The following is a 16,719-nucleotide window of genomic DNA, read 5'->3' on the forward strand; positions in this document are numbered from 1 at the left end:
GTTCTGTAAACAAGCTCTATGGAGGGCACTGTGACCTTGTAGCCCTCCCAGTATCAATGACCTTTGGAACTGGTTTCTTCCCCTCTCTGTGAGTTAGCTCCATCAGTTGGCTCTGCCTCACCTCTCAGTATAGGGCTGCAGGCCTAAGAGGACTATTATGGATTTGATACAGGTGCTGGAAGAGAAAGGGAGAAATCAAGGGCCTAAAGTAATAAAAGCGGGTGGGTGGTTGAGGTCATGTTTGCCACGCTACAGAGTGGGAACCCGCCTGCCTGGGAACGAAACCAAGAAATCAAGGAACTCATAGGATTAATTGGAAGTTGATAACATTGGAGTGATTCCCGAAGCTAGTCATGCCTCAACACAGAACTACATAGATATTCTGACCTTCACTCCTCTGAACTGAGTGCTGTCACTTGTAAACAAAGAATCCTGAATAATCCATTATGCTAAATGATTATTCAGGATTCTTAATGTTCTTATCCATTTCTATAAGGTCTTATCTATTTCTAGAGGCTTTTTTCTTTCATTAGAGACAGTTACAAATTATTACACCATAATAGCAGAAACCACCATAAATCTAAAAATCTAAAAAAAAACAACAACAACAAAAAACCTGGAATCTAATTTTTTTTTCATTTTCAGCCCTAAGCTTTTCTATTAGCTGACAGTCATCCGTAATGTATTAGAATATCTCTCCTGAAGATACTTTAATACTTTCAATTCATAGTTTTATAACATGAACTCAAAGGAAAAAAAAAAGTTGAGCTAAAAAAACCCCACTATTTAATAGAGAATCTAGAATCAAATAGAAAAGGAAAATATTTGGATAAATGTAAGTGGTGCCAGAAATCAGGAATACATTCTCTTTAATGTCACCATCTCCTGGCAAAAAAAAAAAAAATTAAAAAAAAATACAAAAAAAAAAATACACACACACACACACATATAATTATAATAGTAATCTGTTTCAATGGAAATAAAGTACTATAATATTTATAGTCTGTGCCAGAGTTATAATGACTGTAGGGGCAGAAGTGAAGTGTCACAGCATGCTCCACATGTTTTTAACACGGTTTCTAAAGGCTCTGGAGGCTATTAAATTTAATGAACCCATCTGCTATGAAATAGAGGTCCCAACGTAATCAGTTTCCTCCATGCCATGTAATGCAGATGGCATTCTCTGTTCCACGACCCAGCAGGATGGTTTGTTTCTCTATACGTGTGTCTTTTGTTTTGACGATTTGAACTTCTTTGATATGCAGCGGTGTCTTGGGAAAAATACTGTAAATTCAGCTTCCAAGCCCGGACAACTTCCTTATGATGGCTTCGACCCCCTGAGTAATTGCTTTTAGGCAGTAAGATGTTGTACCTTAAAGCAATCACCCAAAGGACTCCTAAACGACCTAGGTACCATTCCTAGGTGGGAAACCGAAACAAATGTGCAATTCATCAAATGCAAAGCATTTTCTCCAAGTTGGACTTGGTGGGGGGTGAGGAGGAAGGATACATGTCCAATTTGCAAATGCAACTAAATTGGTTTGAAAGCTCCTGCAAATTGCATTCTGAATTGCATTACCAGCAACAGGGAGGGGCAGCGGGCTTGGTAATGAATTCTCATTATTTTAAATGGTCACATTCCCACTGTTTCTAAAAGACTTCTTTGCTTCCCTTCTGCGCATCACCATGGTCTGTGTAAACCCCCCTGGAGGGGCTGATCAGGGATGCTGATGCTTCCTTGGTTTAATACAGGTTCTACCCTGCACAGCAAGCTGGGTAGCATTCCAGAGATGATTAAATCCCAACTGGAAAGCACAAGCCATTTGCTTACAAAATGGAACAAATTCCATTGTTAATGATTTTTTGCTCTGCACCTAAGAGATAATGACTGTACACAACTTGTATTCAGATAAGAAGCCCATGAATTTCAGAATTCTGGTGTTTGCTGTTTTGTCAATTAATAATGACATCTTATTAGATTAAACATAATTAACGTTGTTAACATTAATTCATTTATTTGGGCTTCACCAGGAAAGCAAATTGAATAGAACAGCCAGGCAGGAAGCAGAATATTTAATCAGACTGGTGATAATAGGCAGGGAGGATGGGCCCTGAAAGGAAAATTTTGTCAGTCCCAAGTCTAGATCAGGCTTAGTGAAACGCAATCTTTGACTCACGTGCCAGACTCTGTATTTGGCCTTTACAAACTTTTATCTTGAGCTTGCCCAGACCCAGAAACGTAGGAATCAATATGTAATTCATAAAAAGGGAAAGTACCATACTCAGGATCATTTCAAGCTATTCATTTAAGTATTAAATCAATTATATAATTGTATTTGTTGCTGCTGGATCTTCAGCCATAATGACTGATGAGTCAAGCAAATAGGAATTCCTTTCGCCTTAACCACCAGATAATTAAAAAGAAAGAAGGCTGCTCAGACCATGTTAAGCCTGCTTGTGGAATCAAGCCTCTACATTTACTAGATAACTGATGAATACCTAATCCCTTAGCAGTGGTAGACTTACACCAGCAGGGTCACAAGTCTTCTGATGCCCAGAAATAAAGCCACTTTCAGACTCCAATGTCACAAAAAGAAGCAGGCTCCTAGAGACACCAGCGGTAAGCAGCTCTGTTATGCTGAACAGGCATGGCTGCCCTCAGACTGGCCCTCAAGGGAGAGTTGGCAAGGAGCAGGAGGTGGTGCTTGTGTTCCCTTCCGGCATTCTCTTTCCCTCTCAGACCACAGCGCGTGGACAGAAGCTGTTGTAATAGGCAGGATTCTAAAAGGGCTCCCAAGATGTCTGCCTCAGTAGGTACATGACCCTTACACTCCCCTCCCCTTGACTATGAGTAGCATGGGATATCACTAACATGATTACTATCACTTGACTGAGTTAATTAAAAGACAGATTATCTCGGGTGGGCCTGACCTAATCAGAAGCTTTCAAAAGCAGGCAAGACTTTAGAGGGATGCACTCTTGCTGGTCTGGGAGAAAGCAAACAGTCCTGCATGACTGCCTACTGTTGGCCATGTGGCAGGAACTTTCAGTGCTAGGAGCCAAGAGCAATCCCTAGGTGACAGCACACAAGAAAATGGGGACTTCAGTCCTACCATTACAAGGGACTGAATTCTGCCAACAATCTGAAGGAGCCTGGAAAAGGTCCCTGAGCTGCAGAGAACTGCAGTGTGGCCTTGCAAGACTCTGAGCTGAGGGTCTTTTGGTAAGGTCATTGTCCACAGAGCTCCCAGCTCCCGGAGGCCACCAAGAGGCAATAAGACAAGAAGCAGATACTAACCCAGCCACCAGAATTCCCCATCAACCTAAGATGGAACAAACAAATCTAGGTAAACCAACCTTACCAAAAAGAAAGGAAGGAAGGAAGTTAAGAAGGAAGGAAGGAAGGAAGGCAGGCAGGCAAAATATTAATTTCTTCTGAATGCATGGAAAGCTGTGCTCCCCAGCCTTACAGAGGCTTTGCCCATAGTTAACATACTGGTAAATTTTTAGCCATTTTCTTTAGAGTTTTTCCAATGCATTCATTTACATATCCCCAGAAGTAACAGCTTTCTTTTAACACTCCTAAGTTATTGGTTTCAATAATATTTAATTAATTATACAATTATGATAAAATCACAATGGGCATCAACAGGCTTGGGAAGTCTAAGTATGAAGACAACTAACTTTGAGTAAGTTCACACCTCAACCTGGCACAGCCGTACGTGTACATCAACTCGTGGTACCAGCATGGCCCTCCGGATCCAACCTCCAGGGTGCTTTGGGCAATCGGTACGAAGTGTGTCAAGGCAAAGGGAGGGCACCAAGTCCTTCACATGGCAGGTAGTTAAGAGGGCTCCTACCATGTATGCCTTGCCTTGGGCAGTCTGTGAGGCTACGGGAGCTCTGCCTGGATGGTGCAGCCGTCCTTCTTGGGGACACTAGGTACCAGCCCCAGACTTTAGTGCCCCGCCCACAACAGGTGATTACAGCAAAATGAATTCCAAAGGACTAAAGCGCATCTCTAGACAAATAGTGAGTGCTTCCAAGGTACTCATTATACCTAAGTGCCGGATTCTAGTATCAAAGTGGTATAAGCCATGGTGTAGTCACCATGCGAAATCCAGCCCAAAAAAGGAGAAGATTTCCAAAACTCCCCACAGCCAAGAAGAAAAATTCCCACCGATTTCCTGAGGGTTGGGAAGGGTGACAGGCATTATTTACTGTGCTCTCACCATGCAGACATTTAATCCTTAATGTCAACCCTGGAAGGCAGGTTTTATCTCCATTTTGTAAATACAGAAAAGAACACTCAGAGAAGTTAAGTGACTTGCTTATGGTCACATAGCTAGTAGGGCATAGACATGGAATTCAAACTGAAGCAGCCCTAACTCTAAATTCAATGCTATCAGTTAATAAACTAAGGTAGGTTATAAATGCTTCAATAATAATAAAAAAAAAAATCCAAAGCTGACATCACTAAACCAGGACATTATGAAAATGGGGTCACCAGTCCCAATGTCAAATGCTTCTAAATTTGGTCTCTTTCATTATTTCAAGGTGGAACACATTAGGGCAATGCTGGCTTGGGACTTTCCAGAATGTGTCAAGATGGTCATAAATTTGCAATTGCTGATCCCTTCCCCCATTCATGTTGTGGGGGGGTTCCAATGTTGGTGGGCATACAAATCCTATTTTAAGCCCGCAGAAACAACAGAGGGCTTTTGCCCTTGACCTGGCAGAATCCAGGCCCAGGTAAATGCATACATACATACATACATACATATATACATACATTTATCTATTTATAGATAAAGACTTTGGAAAGATTCTTGCTTCCTGGCCAGAGAAGGATCTGTTGGAGCAGCAACTGCCTGTCCTCACTGAACAGGCCTAGAAAGAAGATGGAGGGAAACCCCAGAGTCCGCCCCCAACCAGCAGGTTTCTCAGCACCACCAAGACGAGAAGGGGCTCTCAGAACATTCTACTAGGGGATTTATTTACCAGGGCTATTTGCAAAGATACAACAGAAGGTGGAAATGAGGTGCTGAGTGATCATTCATTTCAAGGACAGATTCTGGGGGGCTAGTTTTATGTCAAAGGATTTCTATCAAAGGATTCTCAAAGAGGTGGAATAAATGAGCTCTGTTATCTTGGCATACACTTTTACTCAATTACGAACCACTTAAAAGCATTACTTCATTTTAAAGTAAGGAAAGATGATTATGGAACAGAAGGTAAACTTCATCAAGTATTGAAGATAAAGCACAAGGCTGTTCAAAGACATTTTCTCTAAAACTTCATGTCCAGAGTTGCTCCCAGACCTCTATGTTGCCTCTGCTCTTGAGAATTCTTTAGTGGAAAAGTGGAGTAGGGATGGGAGCTCCTTAGCTCTAAACGTCCCTACAAATGTAAACATGCATACGTACATACATGTGCATGTGTGTATGTAATTTAGTAAATCTAAAACAATCGATTCAAGTGATTAACGTTATCTAAGGCAAGACAACCTATTAATACCAAGCTTTATCCTCTTCCATGACCATCCTTCACCATGACCTTCAGGTTACGCATCCCAGCCAGAATCCTCTGTAAGTCGGCCACGTCCTTCTCCAAAAGCATACCATGCCCATCTGCTTCCCATCCGTGACACTGATTTTGAGGACCCACTCTAGATTTTGACTGGATTCTTCCACGGTGGAGACACTACTTTTCCCCCTGAGAACTAGTCAAAGATCTTTGGGGAAGATCTTTGAGACCATGAAAATACCCTGTACCAAATCTCCCTGTTAGTTTAGCATCTACTGATGACCTTTGTCCTAACCAGTCTTTCCCAAACTGCTTAAAAAGTGGTGATTTTTCCATTTCCATGACTCTCCTCCCATTGACTAGTCAGCAGCCTGCTGTCAACTGCAACCCTGCCCACTCATCTCATCATCTCTTTAGTTCACCTCTTTGACATGTGTTGATCTGCTCACTATCGGTAAGAACACATGGATTTCTGTTTTATTCCACAGGCTGTAACCCATTACTGTCCCAGAGTTGACCAGTAAGGGCCCCTTCATACTGACTCTTGTGTCCTTTGGTATGACCTCATTGTTGTTTTTGGCACTTCTTAGTTTCATAAAATATTCAAGGTTTTTGGGTGCCTGGGTGGCTCAGTGGGTTAAAATATTCCAGGTTTTTGGGGGTTTTTTGGCGGGGGCAGAGAAGGGGCACCTTCCCAGCCCAAGCCCTGGAATTAGCAATTTCTCTAAGGAACCCTGGTTTCTGTTGGTGGGGAATGTTTTTAGAAGCTGGGCTCTGGGTTCTAGATGTGCTCATTGTTACTGGGGCACCACTGCTTCTGGGCCCTTTCAAAGGACCTAGTTGGGGTTTCATTCTGACACCTCTGACCTAGTCTCATCCCATGGGTCGGCACCTTGTCTTCCTCATTTATGCCTTTGCTCAATTCTACCATGCTTGCAAAACTGATTCAGAATTGCTGGACCCATAGAACTCCAAATGACACCAAAAGGAGTTTAAAATTATTCCCCATCCTCTCTCCCACCTAGACTAAGGATAGTCAAAGAACTATGTTTGAGCTTTAATATAGTGCATCATGGTTATATTCAAGATATACACTGTTTTTTCTCCCTTTCTTGATAATTTTTATAGTTCTTCTGAAATGCCATCAGATTCATTTGGTTCTGTTTGCATTCACTATGGGTTTTTCCCCCTGTTCTTAGTGATTTTAATTTTTGCATGCATAGAACATGAAGCTGCTTTCAAAAAGTCCAAACTATTCAAAAAGGTCTACCCAGAGCCGCCCCACGTCCTTCTCTATCTCCTCCTCCGTCCTTCCTCCTACTTCTCATAGGTAAGGGATTCTATTGGTTTCCGGTGTCTCCTGGCTGTGTTCCTTTTCGTAAAAAGAAGCAGGTACATGCATATCTTGAGTTCCTCTTCTTTCTTATACAAAAAGTGGCATTCTATTAATCCTCTTCCATTTTGTTCCCCCTCCTTAGCAATACATCCTGGAAATCATTCCACATCAACCAGGAGCAATACGTCATCCTCATTCCTTCTTTTACATTAAGATCCATGATGTGTGTATACCACAGCTTTATCATGATCTCTCTGTTATGTTTGTGTACTTAGGTAACTTTCAGTATTTTGAAAGGACATGCGTTTCCATAATGAGCAGACCTGTTGTATCATCTGTATTTTCTAACTGTCGGAGATTCACCTTCAGAGTTCATCCCTACATGTGGAGTTGCTGGACATGCAAACTGCGTACGTGCAAACTGCCCTTCATAGACATTGTCCCATTCCGTCTTCCCACACGTGTCTATGGTGTTCTTTTCCCCATAGCCTTACCAACAGAGTATATAGTGTGTATGGATAGGCTTCTAATTTTTGCCACTCTGATAGGTGTGAAATCGTATTTTACTAGAGTATAATTTTCATTTTTCTTCTCTTTCTATGAGTGAAGCTATACATCTTTCATTTGTCGAAAGCCATTTTTATTATTTTTGTGAATGGTCTGCTCATGTCTTTTGCTTTTTCTACAGAAATTCTAAGGTTTTGCCCTCAATTTTGAAAAGGTCTTTATGTATTAAGATTATTAATGGTTTCTGTGTGCTCTGCATTGCCAATATTTCCTCCCATGTTACCCTGTGCCTTTGACTTTGCTTATCGTGGATTTTGACTGATAAAGTTGGTTTTCATTTTGTTTTGCCTTTATGTAGTCAAATTTATTAGTCTTTTCATTGCATCTGGATTTTAGAGTCGTTGTTAGAAAGGTTTTCTCTGAATCCAGGTCATAGAGGTTTTTGTTCTAGTGCTTCTATGGTTTCATTTTTTACAGATCCACTCGGATTTCTTTCTTGGCTATGGCCCGATGAATAGAGCTAATTTTATTTTTTTCTAAATGGCTACCTAGTTTTCTCAAAAGCATTTGTTACGAAGACCACGCTAACCCCACAGACCGGAGAAGCCACCGTTATCTCTACTGAATTTCTCTATGCAGTTGGATCCTTTTTCTTGGACCTCCTAGTCGAGAGGGACCTGTCTGTCTCTCCAGGTGTGTTTTAATCACAGACGCTCTGTTTTATAGGTTTTAAATTGATGAAACAAATAGAACGCTTGATCAAAGTGGTCGTTTAGGGTTTGCACACAAACCACTGGGTGACAGGCTCGCTTTGTTCTTAACCCCAGTCCTGCTGCCCCTCTTCCTACCTGCCTTTCCTGCCTTACTCAGCCACACGCAGGAAGAGGGGGAACCCACCCATGCCAATGCTATGGCTGTGACTGGTAGCTGATGCCCACAGGAATTATGGTTATTTTGTTGCCCTGCTTCTAAACAAGCCTGGGGACAGACTGTGAAAATGAGAGCCCCAGGTCTCCCTGGCAACCAGAGAGGGTTTTTCAGCTTAACATCCATTTCTATGCAGGGCGACTGACCAGTTCCTATTTCCGGAGTCCCACCGTGTCCTTTATTTAGGCCAAGGTGGGGCAGGCGGCCGCAGTGGCCTCCAAGATGGGTTCCCAAATGCTGTTCCCGCCGTGCGTTTGCCTGCAGCTGCCAGAACTGCAGCCGGAGTGAGAAAGCCCAGCAAGAGAAAAGCCGGCCCACCACAGCCATTGAGATCACTCCGGGGGACAGCTGTGTCTGGGTTACAGTGATTAATGTGATGTTAATCCCAACAAAAATGATGGGAGAGAGGCCCCGTGAGAACATTTACAATCAATAAATGAAAAACGCCACTCCCATCAGACTCATTATCACTATGAAAAATCACCCTGACATCACACAAGAAACCCGGCCATTGAGCCATCGCAGGATGATTGGCAAAGCGACTTCTACGCTAATTCAGCAATAGATTCTTTTGCTTGGAAGTCGGAGTTAGAATGAGCCCATGGCCAGACTTCCAACAGCAGTGCTGTGCGGATATCAGCACCGCGGGAGCACACTCTCGCTTGTCTGTGGGAAGAAAGTGCACCTGCCGGCCTTTACCGTGGCTCCCGCTTGCTGCTGGAGCCGAGCTTTGGTTACCCTCCCGAAAGCTGAGCCCCCAAGATTCACCACCAGGAGCGGGCATCTCAGAGGGTGAGGACGGACTCTAACGTGACCACAATCATGACTTGTGTCCCAGCGGAACCTGGACACAAGGAGGAAAGCAAAGTAACTAGAGAAGACGCGGTAAAAAAAGGGACTTTCCTCTGCCCACCGAACTCCTTCCAGAAGTGCCAGCTACATTCTGATACTGTGATTTTTCACCCAACTTGCTTGTCGAGAAGACCAACACAAACGGCACCACAAAGGGAAAATGTCATTGGGCCCTATCATGGAAGAAGAGTGACAGAAATGCCATTGGAAAAATCAGGAAAGGGAAACCTCACTAAAGTGAAGGCCAGAAGGGAGGCCGGTGGGCAGCTCTGTCAAGTACAGACCCAATGGAAGAATGTTCAACGGGAAAGAAGCATCAGGTACAGGCCCCAACAGGAAAAGATGTACACTGCAGCTTCTACAAGAAATCAAGCACCCTTGCAACTCGGCCCACAGGAAACCATCATCATCTTGAACTCTTGAACTGGGTTTTTGTTCAAAACAGCTCCTTCCAACTTTCTCCTTCTTCCCATAAAATATTCCTCTCTTTCGTTTGTTGGATTTGCCTATGGTTTTGCTGTAGCTTGCCTGTCCTGGATTGCAATTCTCTGCTATTCCTGAATAAACCCATTTTTGCAAGGAAAAATAAACTGACAGTTTTGTTTTTAAAGTTAACACTGTCTTCTGGAATGAACACAGGACAACCCTCAGGCCACCCCCAGCGACCCCCAAGGACTCACAGTGCTGTCGATGTAAGCTTCAGTCCATACCACGTCGTGCTCCTGGTCGATGACTTTGGGCCGGCTGAGGACGTGTAGGTACTCCATGACATTTTCCTGCACGTCGGCCAAGGTGGAGATCTGAGTGAAAAATCCTGCCAAGGGAGAACCAAGCTTAGTAACAGAAAGACTGGCAACGGCAGAACGTGCATATGCCACGCCTTCTTGGCCTCTGTTTAACTTCTTTTGTTTCTTTCCCTATCTTTTTTAAACATTGTATCTCCTCTTTACCATCACCCACTGCATGAGTCACCCGTTCACGGGACTGAAAATATAATCAGGCAAAAGGAATCATAGTAAGGTCAACCAGAAAGCCACCTCTCCGAGGAAGCCCCTTGCTAACCCTTTAGAGAACGTCCTCCCAAATTTGTTTCAATACATACACGTGGACACATACACTTACACATACATCTACACCTTTTCTGGCAGAAACGGCGGGGGGCTCCTCTTTACATGCCATCCTGGAACTTTTTTTTTTTTTTTTTTACTTCAGTGTGTTTATTTCCAATAGGAAAACTATGAACCACGAAATGTAAAGGCCACCTCTCTCTCTCTCTCTCTCTCTTTTTGAATACCTAACAATAGCTATGATTAACTCGAAGGGGCACAAAATCTGCTGAACAGTGGATACGCTTAGTCCCATTTGTTCTTGAGAACACAATGAAGCAGATACAACGCCCACTCGCAAGGTAAGATGCCGCAGGCAGATGAGAGACGGGTTTCGCCCACGTTCTCGCAGGTATCAGGCATCAAACAGCGAAGGTCACCCATGCGTAGGGGTCTCTTCAACTGCGCCTTTTGCTCCCCCGGAATTCTTTTGCCCTTTGTGTGTTTGAGGTGGAAACTCCAGCTCACACCCCTCATGTGGTTACCAGACCTGCCTTTTCAATATGCTGGGTTGACATGGTTTCTCAGTAACATTAAAAGTCCTAAACATGCTATCATCTCCCGGATGGGGACACCGTTTTGATCTTGAGTTCCTCTTTCGTGCGGGGTCCCGTTGGCTTCGCCCTGGGTTAAGAGATGTGAGAAGGGAAGGCATGCACTGAGCAAGGTCTGGATCCCTGGTGGGGTAGCGAGGCGCTTTCATTCACTTATGGAAGGGTTTCCTGGGGCCCAGCACTGGAGAAGCAGGGATTAACAAGGTAAGCACTGCGCCTGCCTCCGGGGGCCTGGCAGGTCTGAGTAAACAGACTACTGCAAAGTAGCACAATGAATATGATGCTGAAAATCACAGCAAGGACAGCCGATCCAACCCAGCTACCCTGAGAAAGGGTCAGGGCAGCTGACCCCTAAGGGATGAGGGCCAGGTAGCTAGAGGAGCTATATATCCCACAAAGTGTGAGTAAAGGCCCATGGTGAGAGTCGCGCTTCCTCTAGAAACTGAAAAGAGCTCGGAATGGCTGGAGGAAGCTGGGGGAGAGGGGCTGGAAATCAGATGCTGTAAATCAGGATGAGCAGCCCGTCCCACAAGACCTTGGGAAGCAGTTTAGACTTTAACCTCCTTTATCAGTCAGGGAGCTTTGGGAGGATTTTAATAAGGGGAACACTGGATGGACAAAATTCACGTTTCCTCCCTATGCCTTCACATAAGGACCCTTATAACTAAGCTCATGGCGTGTCCTACTTGCCAACAAACTAGAGAAGGATACATGTGCCCCTGAAGCCAGATACCACACAGCACTTGCTACAGTGTTTGTGAAACCTTCTGTCTAAAAGCATGCTCTGGGCAAGGAAATGCCAGCCCTTCTGTTGTCCAGAAAAGGGGCAGGGCCCTCCCAGGGCATTTCCAAACAAAGGCCAGCTGGTTTGAATTTGCTGTGCCAACCCCAAACCAGGTTGGGACCATGTGGCTTCTGGCTTCCTGATGACAGCTCTGCACAGTGCTAATTAACATGCATTGTCACTCCTGTCCAGGGCCAGGGCCTCACCCATCTCAGGGGAAATGGGGCCCCAAAGGAGCAGGCTGTGAGTGCCTGTTCTAGTTTGTAGCCTGGGAGGGGGCCCATCTCCCTGAAGCCAGGCATCCCAGAGAGGGACACCCATCTGGGACAGGGCTCTCCCAAGGCTTCCAGGAGACCCCTTTCTGGGAGGCAAGGGAGGGGAGGCAAGTTGCAAGAGCACTGCTGGGTGATGGGGACCATCCGTAGTTATCATCCTTCCTTCATGGCATCTACAGTCAGTGTGTGAATCAGCAAGAAAACATTCCATTGCTTCTCTAGTAGGCGAATCTAGGCTCTGGAGGAAGGGTCTTAGAGCCACAGCCCAGGCATAAAGGACAAGCCAAGACAGGTGCTGCCCTGTTGAGCGGAGAAAAAGAAAGCTGAAAGTTCTGGACCATCAGGGTACGTGGGTGAACCATTCACAGTGTGGAGCAACCCCAATGGAGGATCCTGTACCAAATGGGCACTGAAGACGGTGGGAATTTTCTTGCTTGTCTGCATTTTTATTCTCATGCTCAAAGCCAACAGTAAAAATCCCTGACTTGGGTTTCCTAACACGGGGCCAAGAGAAGAAAGGGAATGAATGTAAGGAGGAGGATGGGAGAGATGGATCATTACATGGCGGGGGTGGAGGGGAGTAGGAAGGAAACACAATCATGCATTTGGAAGGAGACTGAACTGGGACACTACCCTCATTTGGCCTTGCTTATCATGTTCAGAGCTCTGAAAAGCTGGCTTCTCCCCAGAGCTACAAACCCACAGCCAACTGTATACCTGACACCTCCAATGGGGATGAGTAACGGGATTCTCAGACTCAACTTGTCCAAAGCCAACTCCCAGTTTCCCTGTCCAAACCCATTCCTTCCCCGGTGGGTCTTTCTCATCTTAATAAATGGCGCCACTGCCCAGTTAGGCCAAAAACTTAAGAATTATCTTTGATAGTCATCATTTCCTCACCCCACCCCATAGCTAATCCAATGGCATGTCCCTCTGGCCCTACCTCTATGATACATTGAAAATCCTCTCTCCCATCTCCATGGCTCCCAGCTAACCCAAGACTCCACCATCTTTTCCCCAGAGCTTCCGTGCCCCTCTCCCTCCTTGTTATCTAGGCTCCTCTGGGCAGTCAGACGGATCATCTGAAAGTATAAAGCAGATCACCACCTCCCTGCTTAAAACCCTAAAACACCTTCTGTTCAGAGTTAGAATAAAATCCAAACTTCTAACCCTGACCGCCAAGAATCTCCCTCAACCGGCCCCTCTCCACCTGCATGACGAAATCCCCTTCTGCACTCCCACACCTGTTCACTGTCCCAGCTCCCTGGCCTTTTGCTTCCTCTCATAGGCCATGCTCCTCCCCTAACCCCCACCCCAGGCCTTAGCACTTGCTGCCCCCTCGGCCTTGCTGCCCCCTTGGCCCTGCACACCTTCTATCCAGGTGGCCCTGCACACCTTCCTTCTATCCAGCGTGGCTGGCTTCTGCTATCGTTCAGAGATCAGCTGTCGGAACTCATTCCCCTCACCCCACCACCACGTTCTTTGTTTACTCTGCTCTCTTTCACTGGAGTATTAGCTCCATGACATCTACAAAAAGCTGGTGCCCATCTTGTCCAGAGTGCCATTTTCAGAACCAGGCCCAGAGGTCCGGGGGAGCCAAGAGGAATGCAAGAACAGTCATGAGGTCTGACTGTGATTCACCTTGCCTCTCTGAACCGGGGCCACGCAAGAGCCCAACTTGTGTGCTCACTGTATAGACAGGAAAGAAACCACAGTAATTTAACCTGGATCGATTCAAATCTAAGTCCATCAGATTCCAAAGTCTCTGCTCTTAACCACCAGAAACATTTATTGGGAAGGGTCACGCACGGCTGTTTGGAGGTCCTGTCCCAGGAGGGCACCCCTCATGGGCTGTTTGTGTCTGGGTAACTGAGAAGGTTGAGGATGGGGTTGGGAAATGTGGGGCTCTCTGAGGTTCCTGGGAAATGCTCAGTAATTAGCACTGAAGATCTACTGAAAATCCAGATCACAGTTCTGAGTTTTATCTCAGAGATGCAGATGTATAAAAAAGAAGCTGAAGTTACAAAAATGCTATGAGTACTGTACACTGCAAATTTATCATCTAACCCCAATCCATTAAAACCTAAAACCTTTTGGAAAGGCTCTTTTTTGTGTTTCAATATTTTCATAGAAGTTTTAGTTAACAAATGTACCTTTTGATGGATAACAGGAAGTCCCTGAGGGCTGGACGCCTTGGCTGCAACTGGAGGTATCCCCCTTATTTTCCCTCTGCACTCTCCGGACTGGCCACCTTCCCTCCTCCCGCCCCTCACTTTCATTTCTTTTAAATTCTAGCTCTTAAATGTTTATTCTCTTCTTTAATGTGCCTTTTTGGACTTCATAGATCATGCAAGAAAACAGAATCAGCAATCATTTGGTAATTACCAAGGACTAATTAATGCTGGAATTAGCCATCTACTTGTAATAACAAGTGGTCTGCTCATTTTTCTACCTAACATCGATTTATTTACCTTATTCCCTCGCAGAGCCTTCTGTGAACTCTGGGTTACCACTCTTCAGTGAGATCAACCACGTGCAGCCTGGTGTTTCGTGTTTCTGAGATTTTACCGCCCTCAGTTCGAGATGTCCTAAGGGCCCTTGTCTAAAAGAGGCCTCGGCAGACGATGCCCCCCAGCATGTCATTTGATATTCAGCTCTGCAGCCGGGCTGGAGCTGAGGGCCTCACGAGGCCGCTCCTCGGTGGGAGTCTCTGGCTGGGCACCTCAACTTACAGGCCAAGGTCCTCTTTCCACCTTGGGTGCAATGGACACTGCTCCTGGTGAGTCTTCCCAAAGGCTTTTGCCCTCTTAAGGAAGACCCGCCTGAAACAAGCAAGCCGGTACCCAGATTTCAGTCTTGCCAGGGCAATGGCGTGGGCCAGGGCGGGGTGGGGGGGCGGATTTGCATTCGCTAAGGGAGCAGCAGTGTACTTGGAAGACCCTCCCAGTCCTCCCAATTCCTCCTCCCTGTCAACAGCATGCACTACTGAAAAAGCACTTATTTCTGTAGAGAAATGCACAGCTTGCAAACAGGTTTCTGTCTCTACGATTCCTGATCATTTCATAGAGACTGAGGAAGAAGTCTACTGGCCCTGAGAGCTGAGGGGTGCATGTTCGGTGAGTTGGAAAGAACCCACTGGGAGAGGACGTCCCCCCACCCCAGGGCAGGGCACCCAGATGCCTCTGTGGGCATCTCTCCTGAGCATGAAGCTATCAGAGTCATCCCCAAACCTCCCCCTTAGGGGCAAACCTTTTTCTTGGTGAATAAGAGGACACTTTTAATTTCAAATGGTATGCTAGAAAAAATAATTTGAAGGATCAGGCAGTAGAGCTAGGAATGCTGGCCTGTGTGCAGCTCTGTCGCTGAGCCAAATGCCCCTACCTCGTCTCCTCTCAGAGCCCGAGTGTCCCCATTTGTAAAATGTCAGCAACTGGACCACAGGCCTACACAGGCGGGGGCACGACCACTTGTGGGTCACATCAGCTGGGTGTAAATCCTCGTCCAGCCTTTATTAGCTATGGCATATTAAAATCCTGCCTCAATATCTAAATGTCATGTTCTAGATTCTCTCCTATTATGGGACGCATGCAAAATTCTTCCTTGAAACAGGTCTTTCTTCGTCCCAGAGAGAGGTGACCTCAGGGCCTGATGAGGAGGTAAGCTTAGGCTTCGGATCTGTTGGGCCTGAATCCTGGCTCTGCCATCCGTGGGCTGCTAACCTGGGGCAAGGTGCCAGTTGCTCTGGGTCTGTTCCCTGCTCATGCCCCTCTAAAAGGACTAAGAGGTAAAAAGAGATAATATACAGATGTCCTTGGCACTCTACCTATCACTGAGCATGCCTAGCTGTGACTGACAACACACCCCCATCTTCAGCTTCATCACCATCGTCCTCTCCACTCCAATCCTCGTGTTATACAGAATGTACCCCCTGGAGTATTACGGAGCCATGAGAAAGAAGGAAGTCCTGCCATTGGGACAACACGGATGGACACTGAGGCCACCATGTTAAATGAGATAAGTCAGACAAAGAAATACTAATACTATATGATATCACTTATATGTGAACTCTACATGGAATCAAAAAAATCCAAACATGGTATAGAACCAGAGAGTAGAATGGGGTTACCAGGGATGAAAGGGAGGGGGAGTTTTTGAGGAATCACGGAGATATTAGTCAAAAGGTACAAAAATTTTTAAAAAGCATTACACAAATATATCGGAATGGCATTTTTGCCTTCTCCCACCTGTTCCAAAATGGCAAAATGTTTTAATCTCCACTTTTCACTCAACCCTACCTACAACCATTCTGGCCTCATAAATTTAGTGAGGCAACAAGACAGTTGGAAAGGTAGAGTGTAGTTCATAATTTTTTGATAAAGAATGTGGGTCTGAACTTCTGAGGAGGGCTCAGTCCACCAGAGCTCTTTCAAATGAGAAAATGACCATTAACCCATCAAGAAGGGACAAGCTGAGCAGACAACCAAGAGAGACTCATGTGGTGTTTCCATTTGACCTAACGATGACGGATTGGTTGAGAACCCAAACACAGAGGCCCTTCTTTATTTGCACAGCTGGAAAACACTCCCTTCACCATGATTTCTGAAGGAGAATCAGGCAGTGCTTATTTAAAATCTTGGCACACTGAACGTTAGAGAAGGTCATCATGGCTTTATGGAATATCTGGGCTAGTCAGCCCCTCTCTTCTGCTTCCCCAGTTCACTTGTTTATCCAATAGTGTGAAAGCAGAGCTTTAAATTCCACGAGCCATTCTACAGTGGCAATGATTGTTTTAATGTATTTAAAATGGCTTGCTGCTTTGCCTCATTAGGGCTGGCTCCCTCATGATAGGACC

General features: G+C 45.3%; 1 protein-coding gene across 3 annotated transcripts in view; it reads right to left on the bottom strand.

Moving 5' to 3' along the window:
• The window catches only part of CACNA2D3 (calcium voltage-gated channel auxiliary subunit alpha2delta 3), an 863,447-nt gene that overhangs the window by 281,109 nt on the left and 565,619 nt on the right, over positions 1 to 16,719 (bottom strand). For all 3 annotated transcript variants that reach the window (XM_044253365.1, XM_044253364.1, XM_044253363.1), the window contains one exon: positions 9,829 to 9,962. In XM_044253365.1, the coding sequence (XP_044109300.1) occupies positions 9,829 to 9,962 (134 nt within the window). The remainder of the gene's footprint in view (positions 1 to 9,828; positions 9,963 to 16,719) is intronic.

This window comes from Neovison vison, chromosome 6 (assembly GCF_020171115.1).
Source record: "Neovison vison isolate M4711 chromosome 6, ASM_NN_V1, whole genome shotgun sequence".
NCBI lineage: Eukaryota > Metazoa > Chordata > Mammalia > Carnivora > Mustelidae > Neogale > Neogale vison.